At 39.4% G+C, this 24295-nt stretch overlaps 2 protein-coding genes across 3 annotated transcripts; both read right to left on the bottom strand.

Moving 5' to 3' along the window:
• Positions 1 to 2837: 2837 nt before the first annotated feature.
• Positions 2838 to 7699, bottom strand: asb12.L (ankyrin repeat and SOCS box-containing 12 L homeolog). Its single transcript, NM_001093794.2, is given in 3 exon segments — positions 2838 to 3261; positions 4926 to 5734; positions 7679 to 7699. Coding segments are annotated over 2 exon segments (891 nt in total). The 5' UTR covers positions 5683 to 5734; positions 7679 to 7699; the 3' UTR covers positions 2838 to 3127.
• A 3478-nt stretch (positions 7700 to 11177) lies between these two features.
• On the bottom strand, positions 11178 to 23819 carry asb12.2.L (ankyrin repeat and SOCS box containing 12 L homeolog). 2 transcript variants are annotated; one of them, XM_018228608.2, is made up of 4 exons: positions 23782 to 23819; positions 23192 to 23251; positions 15239 to 16082; positions 11178 to 11451 (listed from the first exon to the last, which is right to left on the bottom strand). In XM_018228608.2, the coding sequence occupies exons 3-4, from the start codon at positions 16056 to 16058 to the stop codon at positions 11306 to 11308; spliced, it is 966 nt and encodes a 321-aa protein (XP_018084097.1). In that variant the 5' UTR covers positions 16059 to 16082; positions 23192 to 23251; positions 23782 to 23819; the 3' UTR covers positions 11178 to 11305.
• Positions 23820 to 24295: the final 476 nt, after the last annotated feature.

Genomic DNA, 24295 nt, shown 5'->3' with positions numbered 1-24295 from the left:
TCCTTTCAGCCAATCAGCTAGAGGCGGCGGAGATGAAAACATTTCGTTCATTGGCTCCGATGCAAAAGATACAATTTAGCCAACCAATCCAAATCCCCATTAGTTAGTCTGCGTTCCAGCTGCTCTCTCTAGGCTAGACCCCGATAGTAGAAGATTTTAATGGAAGTTGTTTATGAAAAGTCACGCAGATTTGTAGAAAATCGCTTCTTGTAGGCAACCCAAAGTGTTTGCGACTGAAGATTACATTGGTCTACTTCTTGTTCCCACTGTGGCTCGCTCACTTTTATAGGGCGATTAGGAGAAACAATAATGGCATTTGTTAAGTGTAAAGATGAGCTCTTTTTAGGAGGGAAAATGTAATTCTTAGCAATTTTCCATAGTACATTAAATACAGATGATTTCTATTCAAAGAATCATCTGTTTATATGCTTAAATTCCCTGCACTGCTAGTTCTGACTCCTGCAACAATGTAGCCGCAGCAATCTGAGCTGTTTCAAGAGTCATAACCAAGAAGCGTGTGCAGAGAGCAGAAAGGGACACATACGTTTTTACTCTGCGTCCACAAATAGCATTAAAACTACTTAAAATGGCTTAGGGGCAGGTTTATTAAAGTCTGAGTTGGTTTTTCAATGAAAATTTGCGTGTTCAATTTTTTTTAGCAAAACATTTTCGGGTTAAAGAAAAAACTCGAAAATTCGAGATTTATTATACCCCGACACCGGAAATAACTTGAATGGTTCAAGCGATTAAGAGTTTGTTTTTTTTCCACCAAAACTCGAGTTTATGGGTTGCGGGATTTGAACTTGCAGAATCTGGTTTTTCACATTTGCTTTCCAGGTAAAAAAAAACTCGTAACACTCGACCTTTGATAAATAACCCCCTTAATGTTCATCATTATGGGAATGTTGTTAAAGTTACCTTTGAGATAACTTTTAGTATGATGTAGAGGAGTCATACTCTAAGACAATATGCAATTGCTTTTCATTTTTTATCATTTGTGATTTTCGAGTTATTTCATTTTTTATTCAGCAGCTCTTCAATTTGCATCTTAACCAATCTGGTAACTAGGGTCCAAATTACCCTAGCAACCATGCATTGATTTGATTAAGAGTCAGGAATATGAATAGGAGAGGCCTGAATAGAAGGTGAGTGATAAAAAGTAGCAATTACAATACATGTGTATTCTTACAGAGCATTTGTTTTTTAGAAGGGAGTCAGCGACGCCCATTTGAAAGCTGCAAAGAGTCAGAAGATAAAGGCAAATAACTATAAAAAAATAAATAATGAAGTTGCTTAGAATTGGCCATTCTATAACGTAATAAAAGTTTCCTTGAAGGTGAACCACCCCTTTAAGAATTAAATTTCCTTTTGTGAAAAAAAACACACACACATATATATATATATAATATCCATTATCTTGTTTTTTGTTTAAATCAACACATGGGTAATTTGGACCCTATCAACCAGATTGCTGATAATGCAAACTGGAGAGCTGCTGAATAAAAAGTTAAATAACAAAAAATAAAAATAGAAAAAAAAGAAAATAATATTACTCTCTACATCATACTAAAAGTTAATTTAAAGTTGAACAACCCCTTTAACCAACTAAGTGTTCAGGCTTTAATATAATATCAGGGACTGTATTTCACCACTAATGCACCCTAGGCACATTCCTCTTCTGCCCACCCCCAGTTCAGGCCCTTTGCCAACACCTACATTTAACGGAATAGGTTTAGTGCCTCAGCCAAGAAGAAGGGGAAGACTTTTGGATTAGAACCCTACATTTAGAAGCCCCACATGAATTCAACGAATACTGCACATTTGTGCCAATAGGTGGATTTTTACTTATTTCTCATTTTGTACAACATATGTATGACCTTGTATTTTAATATTGAACAATGTTCCAAAAAAAATCTTTCTAGATCGCTTCCTCTTCTATAATCTATAAATGTTCAATGATGTTGAGGCCAGACATGTTCATTAAAAGAAAATCTATAATGAAAAGTTCCCAGTGTGCACCAGCATCTATTTATCCGTAGACATATACATATATTAGGTACATAGATATAAGGTTGCCATTTGAAGGGGGTACAGGGGTTATAGCACAAGGGGGGGGGGTCTCAAGAGATACAGAGGTGCAGGTTGTGGGTAGAAAATGGATTTTGATTACAGGTCGGTGGCGGAGTGTGGTAGACAACAGGTTGTGGTTGGGATGTGGCTAATCTTGCACTGTTTTTTTTTTTTTGTCTTTGCACAGGGTGACCAATAAGCTAAGCTGGTGACCCCTGTGTCGAGGGCACAGGTTAAATGAACTAGGTTTTGTGACACCTGCACTAAAAAGTTTAGCTAGCATCTAATAAAACAAGTCTAGTAAGCTGAAAAAAGCTGTATTGTGTCAGCCGCAATCCCTAACTAGGCCCTGGTACAAAAACTCTACCCAGGCCACTCCATTCTGCCCTACAAAAAGTCGACCCTAACCCACCCCTCATCAATCTGCCCCTGACCCTAAATCGGTGCGGCTTGGTATTTATAGGCCCCGTCTTCCCCGACATCTCGTAAGGGACGGGGCACGCATACGCAAGCCTATATAAATCACCTAATGGAGGTGGAATGGAGCCATTGTTAAGTTTGGCAGCAGGGTAGGCACATGAGCAAGTTCAGCCCGAACCTGCTAAAGATTCCACAAAGATTGCATGGAAGTTGTCCCACCCATGAGTAAACCCATCAGTCTGTGATGCCATTTTGGGGCATTTCCATCGAACACCATATTCATCTCCACTGATAGATTTTCTTGGTTGCCATCATCCTAAACCATTATACAAAGAAATCACAACTGCATCAGTGTGAGCTTTATTTAGAATATGATCCGACTATTGACCAAAAAAAACTATTGCCCTTTAGTTGTTGCTAGCCTTTATGCCCAGCATCTGCCAACAGCTGAAAGTGTCATATTTGTAGTTCAACAACAGCTGGTGGTGCAGCTTGCTTCTTTAGATCTGGGATCTTCAATAATGGGAGTGTTGCTTTCTAAAAGCGTCATGTTAAACCTGCAAAGCTGATAAAACTACATCTATTGCTGAGAGTTGTAGTTCAGATGGATATTCACTGCTATAGAAATTCATCTGCCTTAGGGTTCATACTGTAAATAGTTGATCAGTGCTTGGGGAATCTCCAGCTGGCCAATGAGATGTGTCTTTCTTATTCGCATTAGATGATTTCTTATGGTCAAACGACACTCAGACATTAAAGCTCTTGGACGACCTGCAAATAAACAGAAGTATTCAATTGTTAATTGTGTTAGAGGCAACAACAAAACCAGCTGCTGGATTAGCATACAGCTCTCATAATTAACACGTATATGCGGATTTTATTGACAATGCAAGTGGTCTGGAAAGTGCTAAAACTGACACTTTTACCATACCTACTATTTTCTCCAATTTAATTTCCTACAGACAGCAATGATACAGCTGAAGTGAAGTTACCCCTAGGAATCTCTGGGCAGTTACTTCACCTAAAGCGGCTCTGTGATCTAAGCACAAGATACTACCTTAAAGAGAACTACTCCATATAATCGTTTCAGTTGCCAAATTATCACTTGCTGGGGTGCTAGGAGCTGGAGTTTACTAACAGATGAAAAGCAACAAGACGCTAAACTATCTAATGTATCTAATCCCTGTATAAATCCTTAATAAAACTGTCCCACTGCGCCCCCTAGCTTTTGAATACAGAAATAGATACTTTAATCTTCACTAATGAGAATCCTGCTGCTACATATCTGCTCTTATTGAACATACCGAGATAAGAGTGCACATTTTGGCTTCCCAATATTACACTATAATCAGATTTGAGGAGGGAGTACATACGCTGTTTAGTCGGTCTGTGTACAGAAAACTGTTTTCAATGTTTCCAGCTCCAGGTGCAGGAACAAAGAAAAATGGCACCACATTTACACAGATCAAATGCGATCAGATGATCCTCTTGCATTCCTTAGAATTTCTTGTGAATGTCTCCATTTCCTGTCTCTCTACATGCAGAATTTGTGCAAAAGGCAGTTATTTTGTTAGATTTTGCAATCTATCTACAATGATTGGAACCTGCTGCATTCTGGATAAGGAAACTTTCTATTATTTGGATCTTCATACCTTAAGTCTACTAGAAAATCATGTAAACCTTAAATAAACCCAATAGGCTGGTTTTGCCTCCAATAAGGATTAATTATATCTTAGTTTGGAACAAGTACAACGTACTTTTTTATTACTACAGTAAAAAATGAAATACGTTTTAAAAATTTGGATTATTTGATTATAATGGAGTCTATGGGAGCTGGCCTCTCCATAATTTGGATCTTTCTGGATAACAGGTTTCCGAATAATGGATCCCATACCTGTACTGGAATCAGTTATTTGAATGAGCTCTAATTAATCTGCTAGGAAAGGAAACCCCAATAAGATATATATAGGATCATTCATCTGACACCCAACTGCTGCATGAAGACAGAATGAAGAGAAAGAAATGCTGAGAGGATTAGCGAATATTTTAATTTTCGCTATAGTTCCCCTTTAAAATTTAGCTTCATATTCTGCTACGCATGCGCACCCAGTGAGAAGAAGAAGGAAGATTTCATCCTTGATGCTCACTGCAAAATGCCCCTGGCAGGTTTTTTTATGCTAATAGTAGTAATGGCCCAGGTATCAGGTATGTTATTATAATCATTGGGGAGTTCCTTACTTTTGCCTCACGTAAAAGAAGAGCTACTTCCTGTGCCCTAACCTAAAATCAGCCCTGTCCAGGGCACACTGGGCTATGAGTGTACAAGCCACACTAAGGGAAGTCCAGAGCTCACACTTGCACACATCCAGGAAATACATGATCCGAGCAGGCTGAAAAAAGAAGGCAACATTAAAACATTCTGCACAGTATTTTACCCTTTTCTTGCATCAAGAGTTCCGCTGCCTCATTATTCAGGACTGATTTAATAACATCTTCATCCACCAAGTGAACATTGGCCCCAAATTCAATAAGCAGTTTCACAAAGTCCACCCTCAGGCCGTGTTTTAGACATATCTCCAGCACAGGCCTGGGGCGCTTGATCCTTTGTAGAAGTTTCTGATCTGTGCAGTTGTAATCTGGGTCAGCACCATGAAGAAGCAAAGTCTTAAAACAATGTAAGTGGTCATATATAGCAGAAATGTATAATGGTCCAGTGGAGGTCTTAATACCTAAAGCACAGCCAGGCCGTTTCGACTTGACATTGGCTTCAGCTCTATATTTTAAGAGCTCTGTTAATATGTTGTCATTCCCATTCTGCGCTGCAGTAAGTATGGGGGAACAGTTATTGTACATGCTCCCACAAGGATTAGCTCCAGCTTGCAGTAATGCTTTAACACACTCCAAATGGCCAGCACTGACAGCAGTAAAAAGTGGAGTCTGGGCCTTCACATCTAACCTGTCAACCTCTGCTCCATTGTCCAACAGGATTTTCAGACAGTTTAAAAAGCCATGAGATGCAGCACAACGGAGAGGGGTTTCTGGAACGCCCCAGCCGCTAGGGCTGTTGATAACTTCCTTGTACCTGGATTGAGACAGTAGCTCGCTGAGTTGATGAGGATCATCCTTTGCCACTGTAAGGTGGAGCTGACAGCTTTCTGTAAGGTCATATTCATGCCCTCTAAGCTGAAGCATAATGCCGCCAATGGGATACACAGTAACCAGACAAGGAGTTTCCTAGCTGAATCTAGAAGTATGAAAATGGATTACTACACAACAAAGAAAGGCAAGACTATAGATCATATACGGAGAAAAGGGAGTGGGGCAAAGGGTTAGGGTGCTCTATCCTTTTGTCTCCTTGACACTGAGCACTTAATCTGTAGTGTAATTATATTTTATATTTATGTGAATTGTATTTCTAATAATGCACTTATTGCTACTTAGTGACCCCTTGTTTGTTACTACTAGGGGCACATTTACTTAGTTCGAGTGAAGGAATAGAATCGAATTGGCTACTTCGACCTTCGAATACGACTTTGAATCGAACGATTCAAACTAAAAATCGTTTGACTATTTGACCATTCAATAGTCGAAGTACTGTCTCTTTAAAAAAAACTTCAACCACCTACTTTGCCACCTAAAACCTACCGAGCACCAATGTTAGCCTATGGGGAAGGTCCCAATAGGCTTTCTAGCCAATTTCTGATCGAAGGAAAATCGTTCGATCGATGGATTAAAATCCTTCGAATCGTTCGATTCGAAGGATTTAATCGTTCGATCGAATGATTATTCCTTCGACCGTTCGATCGAACGAATATCGCTAAATCCTTCGACTTCGAATATCGAAGTCGAAGGATTTAACTTCGACAGTTGAATATCGAGGGTTAATTAACCCTCGATATTCGACCCTAAGTAAATGTGCCCCCTAATGTATTGTTTTGCTGTGCAGTGCTTTGCCCTCAAGGAGCACTATACAAATACAAATATACATAAATACACACATACATACAATCTGCCATGTAGACAGTGCACAATCAAGCCTACACGTATAGGAACATATTTTTTTTTTAAGGACAGTGATTTTGGGTATACTGTGTGCTGAAACTCTCAGCAGTACACCGAACCCATAAACTGACTGAAAGCTGTCAACTTGCTATTTAATTCCATAAAACAACATTAATTCACATATGTATTAAGTTGTAAATGTACACTTTTTTATTTTCTGACAATGTGACACAGATTAGCCCACTTATTTCCAAGGACTAGCCTGGAGTTCTTGCAATTGCAATGCTGCAGGGAGAAGCAAACAGCCTGTATCAAGAACCCCTTCAATTTAGTACCACACTAAAGAGATTAGCGCTATGGCTAGGGTTGTCACCTTTTCTGGAAAAAAATACCGGCCTTCCTATATTCTTGGCATTTTTTCCTATTAATAACATTGGTAGCAAGCATAATTTTTACAGGCCAGGCCGGTAAAATACCGGGCATGTGACAACCCTAGCTATGGCCCAAGTCATGTTACAACGGTAAGGAGTGAGGTCTGGGGAAATGTTTTCCATGGGGGTCTGTGAGGCCCAAGTCACTTTACAGGGCTGGGGGAGGGGGAGAAGCCTTGTAATGATGGGTGATCCCAATGTTATTAATAGGAAATATATATATATATTACACAAAAGCCATGAATATCTTGTAAATTATATCCTTATAAACGGTGAGTTCTGATGTCATCAGTTATAAACGGTGAGTTCTGATGTCATTTCAGTCACATGACTCACTGAAATTTGTGTATTATAATAAAGTACCCCCAGTTGCCCTCATGTTTTTATATGGTCATGAAACTCCTCGGTAACTTATAATATCCGTATATTTTACAAGAGGGGGTACTTTATTCACTATATATATATATATATATATATATATATATATATATATATATATACAGTATATACACACACACAGTGTAAAAAGGATAAAAACGCAGAATAGGAAGTTAATGTAAACCGCTACAGTGTTCAGAAGAGCAATTTTGTGTGGGTTTAGAGCCCAAATGCATATTTAACAGTGTTGCTTTATATAAATACAAATATACATATATCACCTATATAAGGTGGGACTTACACCACATCATCAGTACTGGATTTTCCTATAATGGGGCACAGCTTGTTGGCTTATATAAAACAACAAGTGCTCTTACCTTACATGTTTCTTCTTTCTCATAACATTCTCTGACACCGGCACAGAAAGCTTCTGCACTTCCTGGTTCTCCCAATGATTGACAGTCAGAACCACTAATCAGGGCAGAGCTGACTAAAGCTACAGCAGCAAATCCATCTAATTGGGAGGCGGTGCCTCTGAGCACAATACACACAGCCTCTCACTGGCCCGAGTCACTGCAAACTCCTCAATCTTGCTGTTGAGACTGCTGAGACACTTTAGTTCTGTGAGGGACGTAGTTATTCTCCCTTTGGTTACCTCAGCACGTTTCTATCTAACATTATTAAAAGGGAATCGTCCTCTTAATATATATATTCTAGTCTCATTCAAATCAATGCATGGTTGTTAGGGTAATTTGGACCCTAGCATCCAAATACCTAAAAACTGCAAACTGGAGAGCTGCTGAATAAAAAGCTAAATAACTCAAAAACCACAAATAATAAAAAATGAAAACCAATTGCAAATGTCTCAGAATATCCCTCTCTACATCATGTTAAAAGTTAACTTAAAGGTGAACAACCCCTTTAACATTATAAAATTGGCAGTGAAGCAAGAAGTCTTTCTGTGCTTTGCTATTGCCTTTTTCTGGACAACAAAAATATAAAATCTCCTCCAACCAAGACACCAGTTGCCACAATGCCTTGTATAAGTATACAGTTGTTCTTTGCAGGTCTGTACATAGGGTTGCCACCTGGCTGGTATTTTACCGGCCTGGCCAGTAAAAAGGCTAGTTGATCCAATGTTATTAATATGGAAAAAAGATAAATATATTGGAAGGCCGGTATTTTTTTTCCATAAAAGGTGGCAACCCTATCTGTACCTGATTATTGTACACTAACTCAACCTCCATGTGAGGTAGAATTTGGGTGATGCTCAGTATTCTGCCTGCCCATTCTATGTCACACACATATTGACTGACATTCCCTGGATTTGAAATAATTCAGCGTGCCCCAGCATAGGAGTAGACACAGGGAGTATGGCTGCTGCAGTTCTAATAAGGGAAGGTGGGTATATTTTAACTTATAAACTTTTTACCCTCATCTGGAATGCAAAATGTTTGCAGAGCTTGATTACTACACACAATAGACTCCAATGAAGAATCCCGACAATTAATTAATGCATTTTCACTTTCTTGGTTGAAAGTGAATGGCAGAAGACTGAAAATGTTGCCCTAACTACCTGATTTAACTGTATCCTAACTACTTGATTTTTTTTTCCCTAGTCACATTGACCAATTTCTTTAATTAAAAAGAAACCTTTAGGTTTTTATCAAGTTTAGTTATAGTTACCCTTTCATTTCTTATTACAGCACTCAAGACAGTGGATATTGCTGCAGAAAGGGTTCTGTTTATTCAAAAGGTACACTTCAAAGGGATAATTAAAATATCTGACATAATTCACAAAATTGCTAAATCACCCAATTCCAATACTCACTCAAAGACGCAGACAATATGAGCACATGCAATGCACAAGGCCCAGCAAGAATCCTATATAAATACAGGTTTGGATCCCCAAAATAACCCCAGTAACAGCTGTCTGTAGTATCAGCTGTGTGATCTCGGCTGCTCATATGGCAGAAATGGAGGATGGTTTGTATGGAATGCAGCTCACCTAGAAAAAAACATTCTTACATCTAAGTTATGGACATTCCACACCAGGGAAATTCTCCTATTCTTAGAAGCAAACTAATAAATACTGTTAGGTGTGGCTTACAATGTCATTATAAAATAATATTTAAGGATTTACTATAGTTATTAGATTTAAATATGTAAAGGCTATTGGGGAGACAGGGAATTGTACTACTAACGTATTTATAAAGCACCAACATAATATACATCAGCTCTGACTTTTACAAATCAAGACTTTTCGGGACCCTAGTTAAGAACTGTTGTAGCATCCTCCATAAAGGTTCTGGGCAACAGCACAGCAACTGAATTATTCTGTACTTGTCTCTGCCCTTTCTCATTATCTTTTTTAATTTTTGAACGGTTGGGTTAACATCTTGTAGTTTAATGGAATGTTTCAGTGACATTCCCTACAGTTCTGCTACAGTTCACAACAGAAGGTTCAGTGGCTAGATTGGCAGGGCAGCAACTGTATTTATTCTATACTGGGAGGAAGAGGCTGTTTAGTTCAGCTGTTCTAAGGCTGCAAGAGGCTGAATCTGCCTGGGTTTTACAACCTAGACTTTCAGTCGAGAAAACCTGGCATTTGTCACATCTGTAATTTTCTTTTGGTCACAAAAGACCAATTAATTTATACGGTATGTCTTTTTAGGGCACTGGGCACCACATATGTCTTCATTATATAAAGCAAGGTACAAAATATGCAAAATAGGCAACAGTTATCCCACAAACACACTCCTTTCCCAGAGGTTATTATCCCCACTGCAAATATAGGCACAATCTCTCCTTATTATACCTATACTATAAGTACCATCTCCTCCTACTGTACCTGCTATCCCACAGCCACAGGCCTTCCCAGAGGCTATTATCCCACTGCTACTATAGGAACCATCTCTCCCTACTATACTTGCTATCCCACAGTCACACTCCCTTCCCAGAGACTATTATCCACTGCTACTAAAGGCACCATCTCTCCCTACTATACCTGATATCCCACAGCCACAGTTCCTTCCCAGAGGCTATTATCCCACTGCTACTATAGGAACCATCTCTCCCTACTATACTTGCTATCCCACAGTCACAGTCCCTTCCCAGAGATTATTATCTCACTGCTACTGTAGGCGCCATCTCTCCCTTCTACATCTGCTATCCCACAGTCCCTTCCCAGAGGCTATTAACTCCACTGCTACTATAAGTACCATCTATCCTTACTATACCTGCTAAAACATATCTCTCAAAGGTGCTGTTATTCCCACTGCTTCATTATTCATTGTTGAGTTGCCTCTACAACCTCTACTGAATTTGGAACACATTAATGAGCTTTTGCAAACATTTTACTACAAAGAGCAGCTGGTCGCAGGGCTCAACTTGTGCTGGACGAGGGCAGTTACCTAATCTTGGACTACCCTTTAACAATTTGATATAAAAACCTATTTCTTTGTTTAATTTTGCTCTTTTTGGGAACCAGAGTTGTTAAAGTTTCAGGTTATTTTAATGGCATGTGCTTTCCCTGAAAATATATCTTATTTGCAATGTACATAGCCCAATACATATGGAAGTTCACACTCAGTTTACACAACAAAATATTGCAACGTAACCTTAATGGGAATGTACTTTGCCTCCTTGAATTACAAGCACATATTAAACATATGTATGATTTTTTGTATGAAATATTCCTGGAAATGCAGATCACTGCAGGAGGAGTGATGCTGAGGAGCAAATGTTGTTGCCATCCACTCCTAATTTCCATGTATGAAAATGTAAAGTAGGCACAGTAAGATCCTTTCTCCTCAAAGAGACCAAAGGTACCAGTACCTAAAGCTTTGTTCTATGAGAAAAAGTAAAAAGTCAGTATTTGGCCATGTGTTCATGAATTTATTCAAATCATTGATTCAGTCTCCAACCCTACTAACCACTCCACTCTGGGATATATTTGGTGTCCATGTTTCTGACAGGGCTGTCAGCGTGGGGTCTCTGCTCTCTCATGTTTGGTGCTGTAGGTATCTGATCATTGACTGTGGTATCTCTAGCTGCTCAATGAGATGCTCAGTGCAACGTGCCCATCGTGCTTCTCTCAGCTGCTTCCTTATGGCCAGGCGACATTGTGACATAAGGGACTTGGGGTGAACTGAGAAAGAAAAATAAAAACAATGCTATTTAGGATCTATTATCTGAAAATCTGCTGTGCAGATAAGTCTAAATAACACACATTTTCCATAGAGTTCTGTTCAAACTAATTTTTTTACCTAAACCAGAATATGAAACATGCATGCACAGACCATATATCAATTTGTGTTGTACAGAGTATGAGATTACAGCTCACCCACTTTCTATTCATTCCAATGGAATTTTAGTGTAAAACCACTTAAAATCGTACCCCTACCTCGGGCATGGTAACTGTTGCTGCATTCTGTAATTAAAAAGTCATGTAAAATGTGAGTATGCCTGTGCCCTGTGCTTCACTTGAGAGGTAGATGGGGTACTTCCCAGAAAAATTATGTTATTGATTTGTTATTCCCTAGTTATTTTGCTGAACTGGCCTAAAGAAAAAGTAGTAGTAGCTGTAGTACACAATTGATTAATCCAAGTGTGGAAAACCGTCTTGATTTAATTTGACTAAAATACAGTAATCAAAAATAACAATATAAAAATAAGAATAAATGCAACTATTATAATGCTATGCTACTATAATATGGTGGTAGGGAAATCTATAACCTTCTAAAATAGCCAAGCTTCTAAAATAGCAAAATACCCAATGGTTTTAAATATGAATTTATACTATACATTATACTTACAGTATTTTACAAATCCCTGCATGATGCAAGATAAAAAAAGAGGTTATAGAATTAAGGCCAATCTATTTTAGAATTTATAGTGCTACACAGCAATGTGTCCAGGAATATAAATGAATAATAACTCTTGCTGTTTCATAAGAATATTGTTTGCTTTTGTGTCCCTGCCCCATTAACTAAATCCCAGGGGGAACCATTAAATGAATGGCCGCAGAGAAGAATGTTTTATAAAGTAGTCGTTTATAGATATTTCAGTGATGCAGTGCCCAAAATTATACCATACACTATGCTATAGGTACACCCTGGGAGATAATTATAAAGGACAATAGGTACTGGCAGTTTGTAAAGGAACAGCGATATATCTGCACTGAGCAATTTCATGTCATTAATAGCAGATCAGAATATTTTTTGCTGGAGTCAGTTCAATTATTATTTGCTGAGCGTTTTCACCCATTTATAATACATAACCATCACTAATAAAGCAAATTCAAATATCTGATGGTCTGCTTGCTGCTTAAATATTTATATATACTTATTCAGTGTTATTAAATATTTCCTTCATCTTGAAACTCGTAACCCATAAAACATCTTTGTGCTCGTTTACTAAATGGTGCCCACTAGGTTTTGCAGGGCATGCATGCGGGCATGACTGACACCTGCTGTGCAAAAAGCTTCTTATGGGGTGTCTACATGAGCTGCAGAGCAAACCCCCATTGCAGTAGAGGTAGGTGCAAGTGGTGGTAAGTGAGGGTGCTATAATATATAAGAGGGCAGTATGGAGAAGGATCACTGGTAAATCCAGCTTAAGTCATGTTGATAACTGCCGCTAATATATAAATATATGTCTGTGCTCAAAGAACATTCCTGCCCATATATATATATATATATATATATATATATATATATATATATATATATATATATATATCCCAAAAAAAAAACGCACCAACAGGGCTTGTTATTGTCAAAATATCAAAAATGTATTCTCAACGTTTCGGCCCCGTTACTCGTGCCGTCTTCAAGAGTTAAGAGACGGCTCGAGTAACAGAGCTGAAATGTCGAGAATACATTTTTGATATTTTGACACCAGGCCCAGACTGGCAATCTGTGGGTTCTGGCAAATGCCAGAGGGGCTGCTGTAAGTTGCCATAGAAAGTCACTATTTAGTGGGCTGGTGGGGGCTGTTTGAGCCTCTGTGTGGGCCTATTTTAATTCTCATTCCGGACCTGTTTGACACTATAACAAGCCCTGTTGGTGCGATTTTTTGTTTGGCTATAAACTATCAATGTTTTAACCAGCACACAGGCATCGGATGATTCTTACCGTGTGCACTGGTTCATAAGTTACTGATTATTTATTTGCATAAGTTTGTGTTCCAACGTTTCGGCCCTTCTTAGGATATCCGTGAAAAAGGCCCTAAGAAGGGCTGAAACGTTGGAACACAAACACACATATATATATATATATATATATATATATATATATATATATATATATATATATATATATATATATATATATATATATAAAACTACAGATAGTATCTGATTTAAAAAGTACTCTTAAAGCAGCACATTTGTCAAAAAATGGCTTAATAAATTGCAAATTCATTAATATGAGTTGTCATAAATCTGCCCCATGTTGTTTAGATGATTTTTTTTTTCATTTTAACGTGGAGGACCGAGCTTTCATGGGGATCCCTAGTGATGACCAAACATACTATTTCATTGAATGCTAACCACTGTATATGTATTAGTGCATCTGTGCATATGGTACTGAGTGCTTAAGCTCATTAGGCTCAGCACAGCTGATTAGCCATAACAGAAAACTAAACCGACACATGATCCCATGGCTTTCATGTATTATGTCATTATCTTTCCCACCTCCATTCCTCAGCCAGTGTGTGGCCAGCTTTAAGGTCCCTATAGACGCAAAGATTTTTCTTTGCTGAACGACCGTTTTTAGCGAAATCCAACCAATCTGTCAAATTATCGTTAGTGGGATTCGAACGATCGTACATCGTATGATTTTTCGTCTGACATCTGTCAGAAAATTGATCGCCCAGGTTAAAAAATCTTTATCTGTCCCAGTGCAATCTATCTATGTTTGCACGGCCAAGCAGGCAGCTACCCTCAGTTTTGCTGGCAATATCGCCTGAAATGGTCTTTTTAGTTGATGGACACACCGTACATTTAACCGATTGTTTCGAGATAAGTGTGGTCTCATGATAAAGAAAAGAAATTTTAAAGATCTTTATATCTATGGCCATCTTATAAGTCTGACTTTGCTTGCATCCAGCTTAGTGCTAACCAATTCCTGTAACTTGCCAGACTTACAGTGAAATAACTCTTTTGTACAAATGGTCAACCATCTCTACTCCTACCATTATTTTGGTATTCATGAAAAGAGTCATTTTCACTGTGTGGACAGAGCGTTAAAGCCATATTCCTGTCTCTACAACGTGTGTCCATGTCCACAATAGGAAAAAAAACTATAAATTTACTAAATGCCAAAATAATTTGAAGTGCAATATGTAGCCAGGACAGCCTCAAAAGTTCTACTATGCACACCTATGTTCAACAATAGTCTATTCTTTTAAAAAGAAAAAATACATTTTCTTTATTTTTATATTTTTTATTCCTGTTATATGCTTCTGCAACCAGAAGAGTCAAGCTATGATGACAGCTTATTGGCCATATCTATGGCCTCTCCAAAGAATATGTAATCAGGGTAGGTCATATATTGATTGAGAAGGCTTTAAAAACCCATTGACCAAGGATCATACTGCGGGAAAGGGGTTACCGTGTGATCTGATCAGTAACCTGGGGGTCAAACGATTTGGTAAAGTTATATATATTTGGTCTGCTTTTGTTTAAAGAGAAATAGCAAACTCTGTATGAGTGAGCCACTCCCACAAATTGCTGCCCCTCTGAAGCTTTAATGGAATTTGTTACATGGAGGTTAGGATTCATTTATACTCTCACAATTATTATAGAGATCAAGTGTAACATTAAAATGTTTTCAATGTCATTGTTCTGCACAAAAAAACATTTTATAATTAAAACTCAAAGCAGAGTGATTTTCCAGAACAGTAATAAATATCAGTAGTCTGCCAACTGTTACCTCTTTCTCTCATCAGAAGTTCCATTGCCTCATGGTTGGGGAATGCCTTATTCGTATGGATATCAGGCAAATACAAATCAGCACCGAAATCAATGAGCAGTTGCACAAAATGTGTTCTACAGCCGTGCTTCAGGCAGATCTCCAGTACTGTTTTGGGTTGCTTGATCCTCTGCAAAAGTTTTTGGTCGGTACAGTTATAATCAGGATCAGCTCCATAAAGGAGAAGAGTTTTGAAACACTGTGTGTGCCCGTACACTGCAGAGAGATATAAAGGTCCTGTGGTGCTTGTGTTGTTTGAAGCCCAATCAGGCAACTTTGATTTAACATTTACTTCTGCTCCGTGTTTTAGGAGCTCCCTTAAGATGTTGGCGTTTCCTTCCCGAGCAGAAGTAAGGACAGGAGAACCATTATTATGGATGCTGCCACATGGGCTGGCTCCAGCTTCCAGCAGTTCCTTGACACAGTCGAAATGTCCAGCACTGACTGCAGCAAAGAGTGGTGTCTGGGCCTTCACATCCAGGCTGTCTATCTCTGCTCCATTGGCCAACAGAATCTTCAAACACTCAAGAGATCCTTTGGATGCAGCCAAGCGTAGAGGGGTCATTGGAATTCCCCATCCACATCGTGTGTTTATTAATTCCTTAAATCTGTCTTGTGAAAGCAAAGAGCATAGATACTCAGGATTATCCATCGTTACCGCTAAGTGAAGCTCACGCGCCTCTGCCAGCTCTTCTTCATCCTCTTTGGGCTTTAGCATGGAGAAAATCTTGTTGATGTCCATTACACTCATTTTAACGTATTTGTGGAGTAGTGTTTTCATGCCGAATGAATCAATATCAAAATGCTGTGGATGAAATAAAGAACAGTTTAGGTTATGTGGCCAGTTTGTAGCTAATTTGTAGTATGAGGATAGTCAGTTCAATCACTAATACCAACCATCATTTTAATAAACTATCTAATAAACAATAATGCTGATTTGTTTATTGAGTGCAAAGTGTAATAAGGAAAGGGTGGAACCCATTGTTCGATTGTGTGTGCTACATTGAGTGCCTGTAGATGCAGTTTACAAAGGGTGCTCCATAGTTAACTCCATGTCCTGATAGGTGTTGCGTACAGTGCTCCCTTGTGTCTTTGCATTCTTTTAGTTTTTAAGATATTTAATTATCTGTTAGCGAGACCCACACCAGTCATTTCTTTCATGCTGCAAGCATATCACTGTACTGTGAGTCCCAGACTGACAGGGAGAGATATTGCTTGCAGCAGGCTCATTGCACATAGGATGTATTTCCCCCAATGTTTTTCAGTTGGTGGAGCAGCACCCATAGCCAGTGGAGGAGCAGTAAGAGAATAAGTTAGCATGCTAATAATTATAATTGGGTCTCCCAACACCTAGAGAAAAGCAAAAAGCTAGAGATCAGTCACAGGAGGTCTGTTCATCAGTAGATTGTGTCTGTTGCCACTGCAGCCAAAGAATTGCAACTCCCTGCTTGTACCTATCCCCAAACAAAAGGGTGCTGGGATTTGTAGTTCTGCAATGGCCTGTTCCTGTAAATGCAGCATCTGCTACCTACATAGGAGAACATTTCAAATATATTAAAAAAGATTGGCCCACTGGTTAAACCTACAGATTAAGTAATCCTGCTCAGGGATCTTTATTAATCTGTTGATTTGATATGTATTGGTTTGAATGGCATTTGCCATTTTGTTTCAGCTGTTAAGGTAAAAATGCATCGATATGTCTGCAAAGACTTTTACAAACAGCTGCAGCAGTACATGCCCTGGGATCGTAGTGTCACATGTGCCCCTTTTGGGGACAATGTTGATAAAAGCACAAAGGACACATCCATATGTATGTATGCCATAACTATTGTTTGAGATATAAATTACAGGTTTGGGACCTGTTATCCATAATACTCGGGACCTGTAAAACTCAGGAACATGTTTGCTTTCAATTAGGATTAATTATATCTCAGTTTGGATCTACTACAAGGTACTGTTTTATTATTATAGAAAAAAAGTAAATCATTCTTTAAAACTAGGATTATTTGGATAAAATGGAGTCTATGGGAGAGGGCCTTTCCATAATTCAGAGCTTTCTGGATATATATCTATTATCTGGAATCCATTATCCAGAAAGCTCTTAAGTTATGGGAAGGCTGTCTCTCATAGACTTAATTTTATCCAAATAAGCCACTTTTTTAAGAAGTATTTCCTTTTTCTCTGTTGTAATAAAAACAGTACCTTGTACTTGATTCAAACTAAGATATAATTAATCCGTATTGGAAGCAAAACCAGCCTATTGGGTTTATTTAATGTTTAAATGATTTACTAGCAGACAAAGTATGGAGATCCAAATTACAGAAATATCCCATATCCAGAAAACCTCAGGTCCCAAGCATTCTGGATAACAAGTTTCATACCTGTATATATAGATACACACCAAGCAAAGTGAGAGAGTGGGAGCAATAACCTTACACCAGATGTACCAAAACTCTATATTATACTTCTGCCCCTTACAATCTGTTCCTTTTCATGGAATAGCTGTATAGATAGTATATGGCACAAAAATACAGGGAAATATTCACTGGGTGTGGGACAGTTGTTAAGCCAACCCATCCAAGTGCCCATGTTCCAGTGACTTACCTCTGTAAGTTGTGCTTGGATTCGGTGCCAAAGCTGGTTACCCTACTACCATTGTGACATAACCACAGCTTCGCTGAACTTCCTGCTCTCTACTTACACACAGTAACAAACTGGCCAAGACTTCTAAGCCCAGTCATGGTTTCTCCTGAAGGTGAAGTGATGTGTTGGGGGGGGGGGGGAATAGCTGTGTGTGATAAGAACTCCCACCAAATGGATAAGGCACTTGGCTCTCTGTTTTTGCTAAAAATAACTGTGCTTACCATGTCCATTCTTGGACTGCGGAGCCTGCTGGCTGAGTAAATATAGAGAGGTGGCTGGCAGGTGCTCTTGTCTGTTTGGAGTCAAAATGTATCTAAGCTTGGAATTGGTAAGAATACCATTAATACCCATTCTAGGCACTCTGCTATGGGAGACATGCACAGAATGTGGAGACCAGAGGCACTTTATAAACATTTTGTCACTTAAAATGGAACTTATGCTACTTTATATGCTGTTTTTACAAGGTTTAGGAAGCCTTTGCACTTATCACTGCCTAGCCAGAACCCCCAACAACATGCTATCTACCATAGTAGATTTTGTCAGCCAGTGATAACAGCACTGGTGTTCCAAAATATAGAAAAACAGGAAGGAGCAGTCACCATATTTGCTTGGGCTTTTATATTTAGCAATGTATGTGACAACATGGGTTCAACATATTTGGGGGAACACTAAATGCGACAAAATGATGCAGACTTTTAAAGGCTATGCTGTCCTCCCTCAAGTCCAAACCAAAGAGTTAGGGCTGGGACACACTGGGCGATTTGGGGAGATTTAGTCGCCTGGCGACTAATCGCCGCGACTTTTCTCCCCGAATGCCTCCCCTCGCTCTGCGCCTGGCTAAAATGAAAAATCGCCTGCACTAATCACACGCGGCGATTCGTTTTCCGAAGTTGCCTCACGAGGAAACTTCGGGCGACTTCGGAAAACGAATCGCCGCGTGTGATTAGCGCATGCGATTTTTCATTTTAGCCAGGCGCAGAGCGAGGGGAGGCATTCGGGGAAGATTGGTCGTGGAAAGTCACGGCGATTAGTCGCCAGGCGACTAAATCTCCCCAAATCGCCCAGTGTCTCCCTACCCTAATACTGTATGTGAAAACCATTAACATACAGGCGTATTCCAATACAATGGAAACAATGGACAAGGGAATAATAGATGTATATGAAGGCTTAGCCTCCCCTAAAAAGAGACCAACGGGCATAAATAGTTATAAGTTCTTTAGTAGTAAGCCTTTTTTTTTTACTAATATCTCCAGAAACAAATGTCAGCCCTGGAAACTGTGATGATACTTGCACTTTGCACTCCTTTAGTAAATTAGCCCTTATATTTACTGTACATGTATATTGCCATTAAAACAACATTTTATTGAGTGTTGGAACTTGGTTTAAATTTAAAATAAAACATAATAAAACAATCATCCATGGGCAGATTCCATTGTGAAACATGCAGTGATATTGGTGATTTTTATGAAAGGGAGAAGTGAAAATTCTCCATAAAACTCTGTGTAATAAATCTACCAGTGAATTGGGCTGTGAGGAATTTTCTGGAGATAATATGTCCTTTGCTGCCAAAGACTATTGACATGAACTGACATTCCTTCATAAAAATGAAAACATAATGCTGAATACAATGAAAATGTATATGCTACAGCAAACAAGGGAGCTGCTTGGAATGCCTACAGTGTTATTTTAAGGCACGTCTGGGGGAGAAGGGATGGACCAGGGATCTTTTAAAACCTATAATTAAATGAAATGTGAGTGTGGCAGCTGTTATCTTGTCCTGTGATGTGGATTTAGGAATTTAAGTTTATTCTATGTACAGTGAATTTGCTGGAACGATACAATTTGCTAGGACACAGGTTAATATAGGAATATACAGTTTATTTAAGTGGTCTTAAATTGTTATATGCAAGAGAAATCAACATTTTGCCAATTTTACATAAAATTTCAATGACCAGTATCATTAAAAACAAGTTAAAAAAACATAACATGCATTCTGGCTCTTTTGCGCAATAGGTGCGCAATAGGGCCTGCAAGCAATGGACATCCCGGACCTACCTACACCATGGACCTGGCAGTAGATCCAGGGTTCCTATACCACATTGTGTATACAGACCCAATAGATTTGCACCTAACAAACACCATTTTAAGCACAGCCTCCGGACATAGACCTTTACTCTGGGAATGCTAGATGCCCAACTTCAGCAGACACAACTCTGCTCTTGCCCAAAATATCACTGGAATTGTGGGGGGAACACTATATTGTGGACTTTGTGAACAAAATTGCACTTTGCACACTACACTTGCAGTCATAAATGACTGGAGTTGTCTCCAGAATGCTATACCTTTTCGGGCCCATTTATAAATGAAATAGGTAGACTGGGTGCCTTTTATAGTGACAGTATACACTATTTTTCAACATGAGCTCAGTAAATAGGGTTTCTGCTAAACACACTTTTTGGCTTATGTTTTGATTAAGAAATATCTACATTTTTGTTATTTTCATGAGGCATATAAAGAATATGAAGCCAGTGTCAATTAGCACTTCCTGTCACTTTCTGACAGGGTCAGATACCGGGAAAAAAAAACCTGGTGGGCCCATGTTCTTTTGGGCCCCGCTGGCCCAGACCCACTCCCTGCGCTGCCACTTACCTTCCTCCCTGATGCCAATTCTCTTCCAACACACAGGTAAATGTGCGCTGAAGGGGGTCCTGAAGGGGGTTTGCGACTGGGGGGCCCAGGGGATGGTGCAGGGGCCCATGAGGCTGCAGGCACGGTGGGCCCTGGGCCACCCAGTCCGATGCTGCTTCCCAGGGCCAGCCAAGGTATTTTGGCACCCTAGGCAAGGGCTTCAATCAGTGCCCCCCCACCCGGTATTGCATTACCATTTCCCACCGTACCATTCATATTGCCCCATGTACCTGTGCCAACAGCAGTCAATCCCTCATTGCTTCCAAGCCCCCAATCTGTACCTGTGCCAGCATAAGCCAAAACATCTTTATTGTACCTGTGCCTGCAGGAGCCAAAAATCCATCATATTGCCCCCAACATCTGTGTGCCTTTGCCAACATCCACCATATTGCCCCCTATACCTGTGCCAGCAGCAGCCAAAAAATCCACAATATTGCCCCCAAATATGTACTTGTGCCAGCAGGAGCCAACAATCCATTATATTGCCCCTAATCATCAGTAGCAGCCAAGATATTTCCCACAAATATGTACCTGTGCCAGCAGCTGCCAAGAGGGAGGTGGGAAGTGCTTTTGCCTGCAGAACAAATCACAGGCAAGAGGGGGTTGGAACAGGCAGTTTATAAAATTGAAAAACTATTAAAGCCCAAGCAAACTAAGGTTTAAAAAAAAGAAAAAAAAATTTCCCTTAGAAATGTGCAACCTTAGGCTGGCGCCTACTCTGCCTACCCCTAGTTCCGGCCCTGCTGCTTCCTGATCCCAACAAACTTCATAGGATCTGATAAAACTAGTAACCATTCCACCAGGCCCGGACTGGCAATCTGTGGGTTCTGGCAAATGCCAGAGGGGCTGCTGTAAGATGCCATAGAACGTGACTATTAAGTGGGCTGGAGGGGGCTGTTTGGGCCTCTGTGTTCTAGGAATGCCAGGGCCTATTTTGAATCATAGTCCAGCCCTGCATTCCACTGAGAAACATCTATTAATGAGCTGCTCAAAGGCTGCTGCTTTGAGAAACGAGGGGTATGTTCTAAGGAAGATAGTGTGGTTTGAACAAATTGCCCTTTTTCTAAAGAAAGGGGGAGTAAGGTAAGTGAAATAAGCCCAACTCTCAAATTGGTGTTTTACAATGGCAAAGGAAAATTTTAATTAAAACAACAGACAGAATGTAAATATGTTGTGTTGATTTTTAGCAAAGGTGTTTTTAGGTGTATACTGTCCCTTTTACTTATTTTAATAAAATGTTTCATATATGTTTGGGTGAAGAAAAGTAACAGAAAGGACTTTATTTTGTTGTACTGTACAGCACTGCATGCACAACTAGTGATATATACATAAAAAAACATATACCAAAAAAAACAAACAAATGAGGGTGCGCACTGGGAACCTTTTGAAAAATGTTAAAATCTCATAATCTTTATTCACTACATTTTAAAAGCAAGTCAACATTTCGTTTTTTAGAAAGACCTTAGGAACAGACCGTAATGACCTGCTTTTAAGATGTGGTGAATAAAGATTATGAGATTTTAACATTTTTTAAAAGGTTCCCAGTGTGCATTGTAGTTTCGTTTGTTTTTCTAAATGAAGCATTCTTGGGTAGCACCTGGGTCATACAGTTTTCATTAAATGGTGTGCTGAACACAAAGTTGTTTAGAAAAGGAGAATGACTGTGAGCTCTGGTTTAGCTTTATTGTGAATTAATACACGGCCGGCTCTTGAGGTGTTTGACCCACATAATCTCACAAGTAAATGGGGGCACCAGACTGGTTTTAATGGTTCTATATAAACGACACGGAAATCAATATTTTTCTATATATGTATCTGTATATGCACTGACATTACTATGAGCATCTATGATTGTATTGAAATTACTATGAGGATCTATGTTTGCACTGCAATTACTATGAGCATCTGTCAATGCACTGAAATCACTGTGAGTATCTATGTATGCAATGAAAGTAAAAAGACTGTAGCCAATTCTGGTCTGTGTAGAAGCAGGTGATAAACAACTGGAGCACTTATTTGGACTTCATTGATGAATGCCTCCTGCACTATGTTGCACCATGTACTACTTATCCCAAGGCCATCTCTCTTTCATATCTGTCACGTACAGTAGTGGAAAAAAACCAAAGTATGGCCTCAAAGCAGAGCAACTTCTGCCCATCCATTTCCTGGGACAAAAACAGGTAATTGGGTAATTAGTGTCATTTACAAATGGGGTTCAAGGTACAAAGCATGTTTTTTGCCCCAGAAAAGTGTTTGATGCTCACATATGAAATTCACTAAATGGAGGACAAAGAGGCAGTGCCTGCTATTTTTAATTTTCTAGAAAAATATACCCCTCTTGCTTGTCATGAGGGTGTAAGTTGTAATCCACAAAATCAGTTCTCTGCCCTGTTTTCTCAAAAAATGTATCTCCCTGTATTCCCATAGCCCATAGGGCCATTACATTACAAGAATGCCATGTATATAAACAGTAGGTTATAGGTTTTATTACATTTGCAGTGCCAATAAATCATAATATAAGCAGGTTAGAATGTGCAGCTAGGCACACCTTCGTTTAGAAGCGTTTTACTCGTGCGTGCTTACCCAGTATTGGAGACCTGGTCCCAGCTATATTTCCATTCTTTTCGTGTTGGTTTCTTATTTCTGGGAAGAAGAGAAATAAAAATGGTGTCGTTTCTACCTTTTAACTGTGATTGGATATTATATTCCCTAGCAGCCATATACTACTGATCTTGGTGGAATTACCCTCAGTCATTAGTGCGCGTGTTTGTATACAAGGAGTCCTCTGTAGAAAGCTCTGATGTGGCACAACTGACTTCAGTTAATTCCTTCTTACTATTTAACTTATATACCAGAAGTACCAATAAATCTGAAGGAGTAGTGTCTTCCACCCTTCTCCCAGTTACCCTGTAGTATCTCATTGTACTGCACCCCTAGAGATGCCAATATAGATACAGTGTTATATTTCATAGCATAGTATAACATTCATAAACTAGGAAGATAAATGCACTGCTCTCATGCTCTCATGAGTGGAAAGTCTGCTGAAGATGTAAACGTGCTACTCACTGAAAGAGGTCCATTTTACCATGGATAATTACATAGCTTACATAGCAATTACTGTTGAAAAAAGACACACATCCATCAAGTTCAGGCTTTGCTCAAATAAATCCTACCTAACATCTAGGTGACTCAAGCTGGGACAACTTATTTGGTGCGTCTAAAGGGGTCATTGCAAACAGTTGGAATATTATGTCGGTAGGTTTATTGCATTAAACACTACACGGTAGCATATGTCTGTGTTTAAGCTCCTATCTGTGTCATACAAGGTTCCTGTGATGACAGAAATATGTTTTTTTTACTTCCCACTGTGGTAAGACATGGAAAGGTGGGAAGTATTGCAATGGCACAGTCCTGCATAAGTCTGGGGATCACCTGCCAAGTCATGACAGTTATAAACAAGTGAGCAGAGCAGAGAACAGTTGTCTAGGGGGAGAGAAGCAGACAGAAGCAAGGGAAGGAGATTTTTAGATTTAAAAAGGGCCGTGGGGGTTGTGGAGGTGGGGCTCGTGGGGGTAGTGAAAATGGGGTTGCCAGGCCCTGATGGGCATGGACCCTCCCAGTCTGACTCTGTGCCTCTAGTCTAGGCCTTACTAGGCCTAAAATCTCTATTAAGCCTCAACCTGAATA

Source organism: Xenopus laevis, chromosome 8L (genome assembly GCF_017654675.1).
Source record: "Xenopus laevis strain J_2021 chromosome 8L, Xenopus_laevis_v10.1, whole genome shotgun sequence".
NCBI classification, from domain to species: Eukaryota; Metazoa; Chordata; class Amphibia; order Anura; family Pipidae; genus Xenopus; species Xenopus laevis.
The sequence above is the reverse complement of the archived record's forward strand: the minus strand, read 5'-3'. Positions and strand labels throughout refer to the sequence as shown.

Excerpts from the sequence above, each read along its gene's own strand:
- asb12.2.L (XM_018228608.2), bottom strand. The coding sequence starts at position 16,058 with ATGAAAACACTACTCCACAAATACGTTAAAATGAGTGTAATGGACATC. Across the intron at positions 11,452-15,238 it reads ACTTCTGATGAGAGAAAGAG|TTCACCCCAAGTCCCTTATG; the intron begins GTAACAGTTGGC and ends TTTCTTTCTCAG.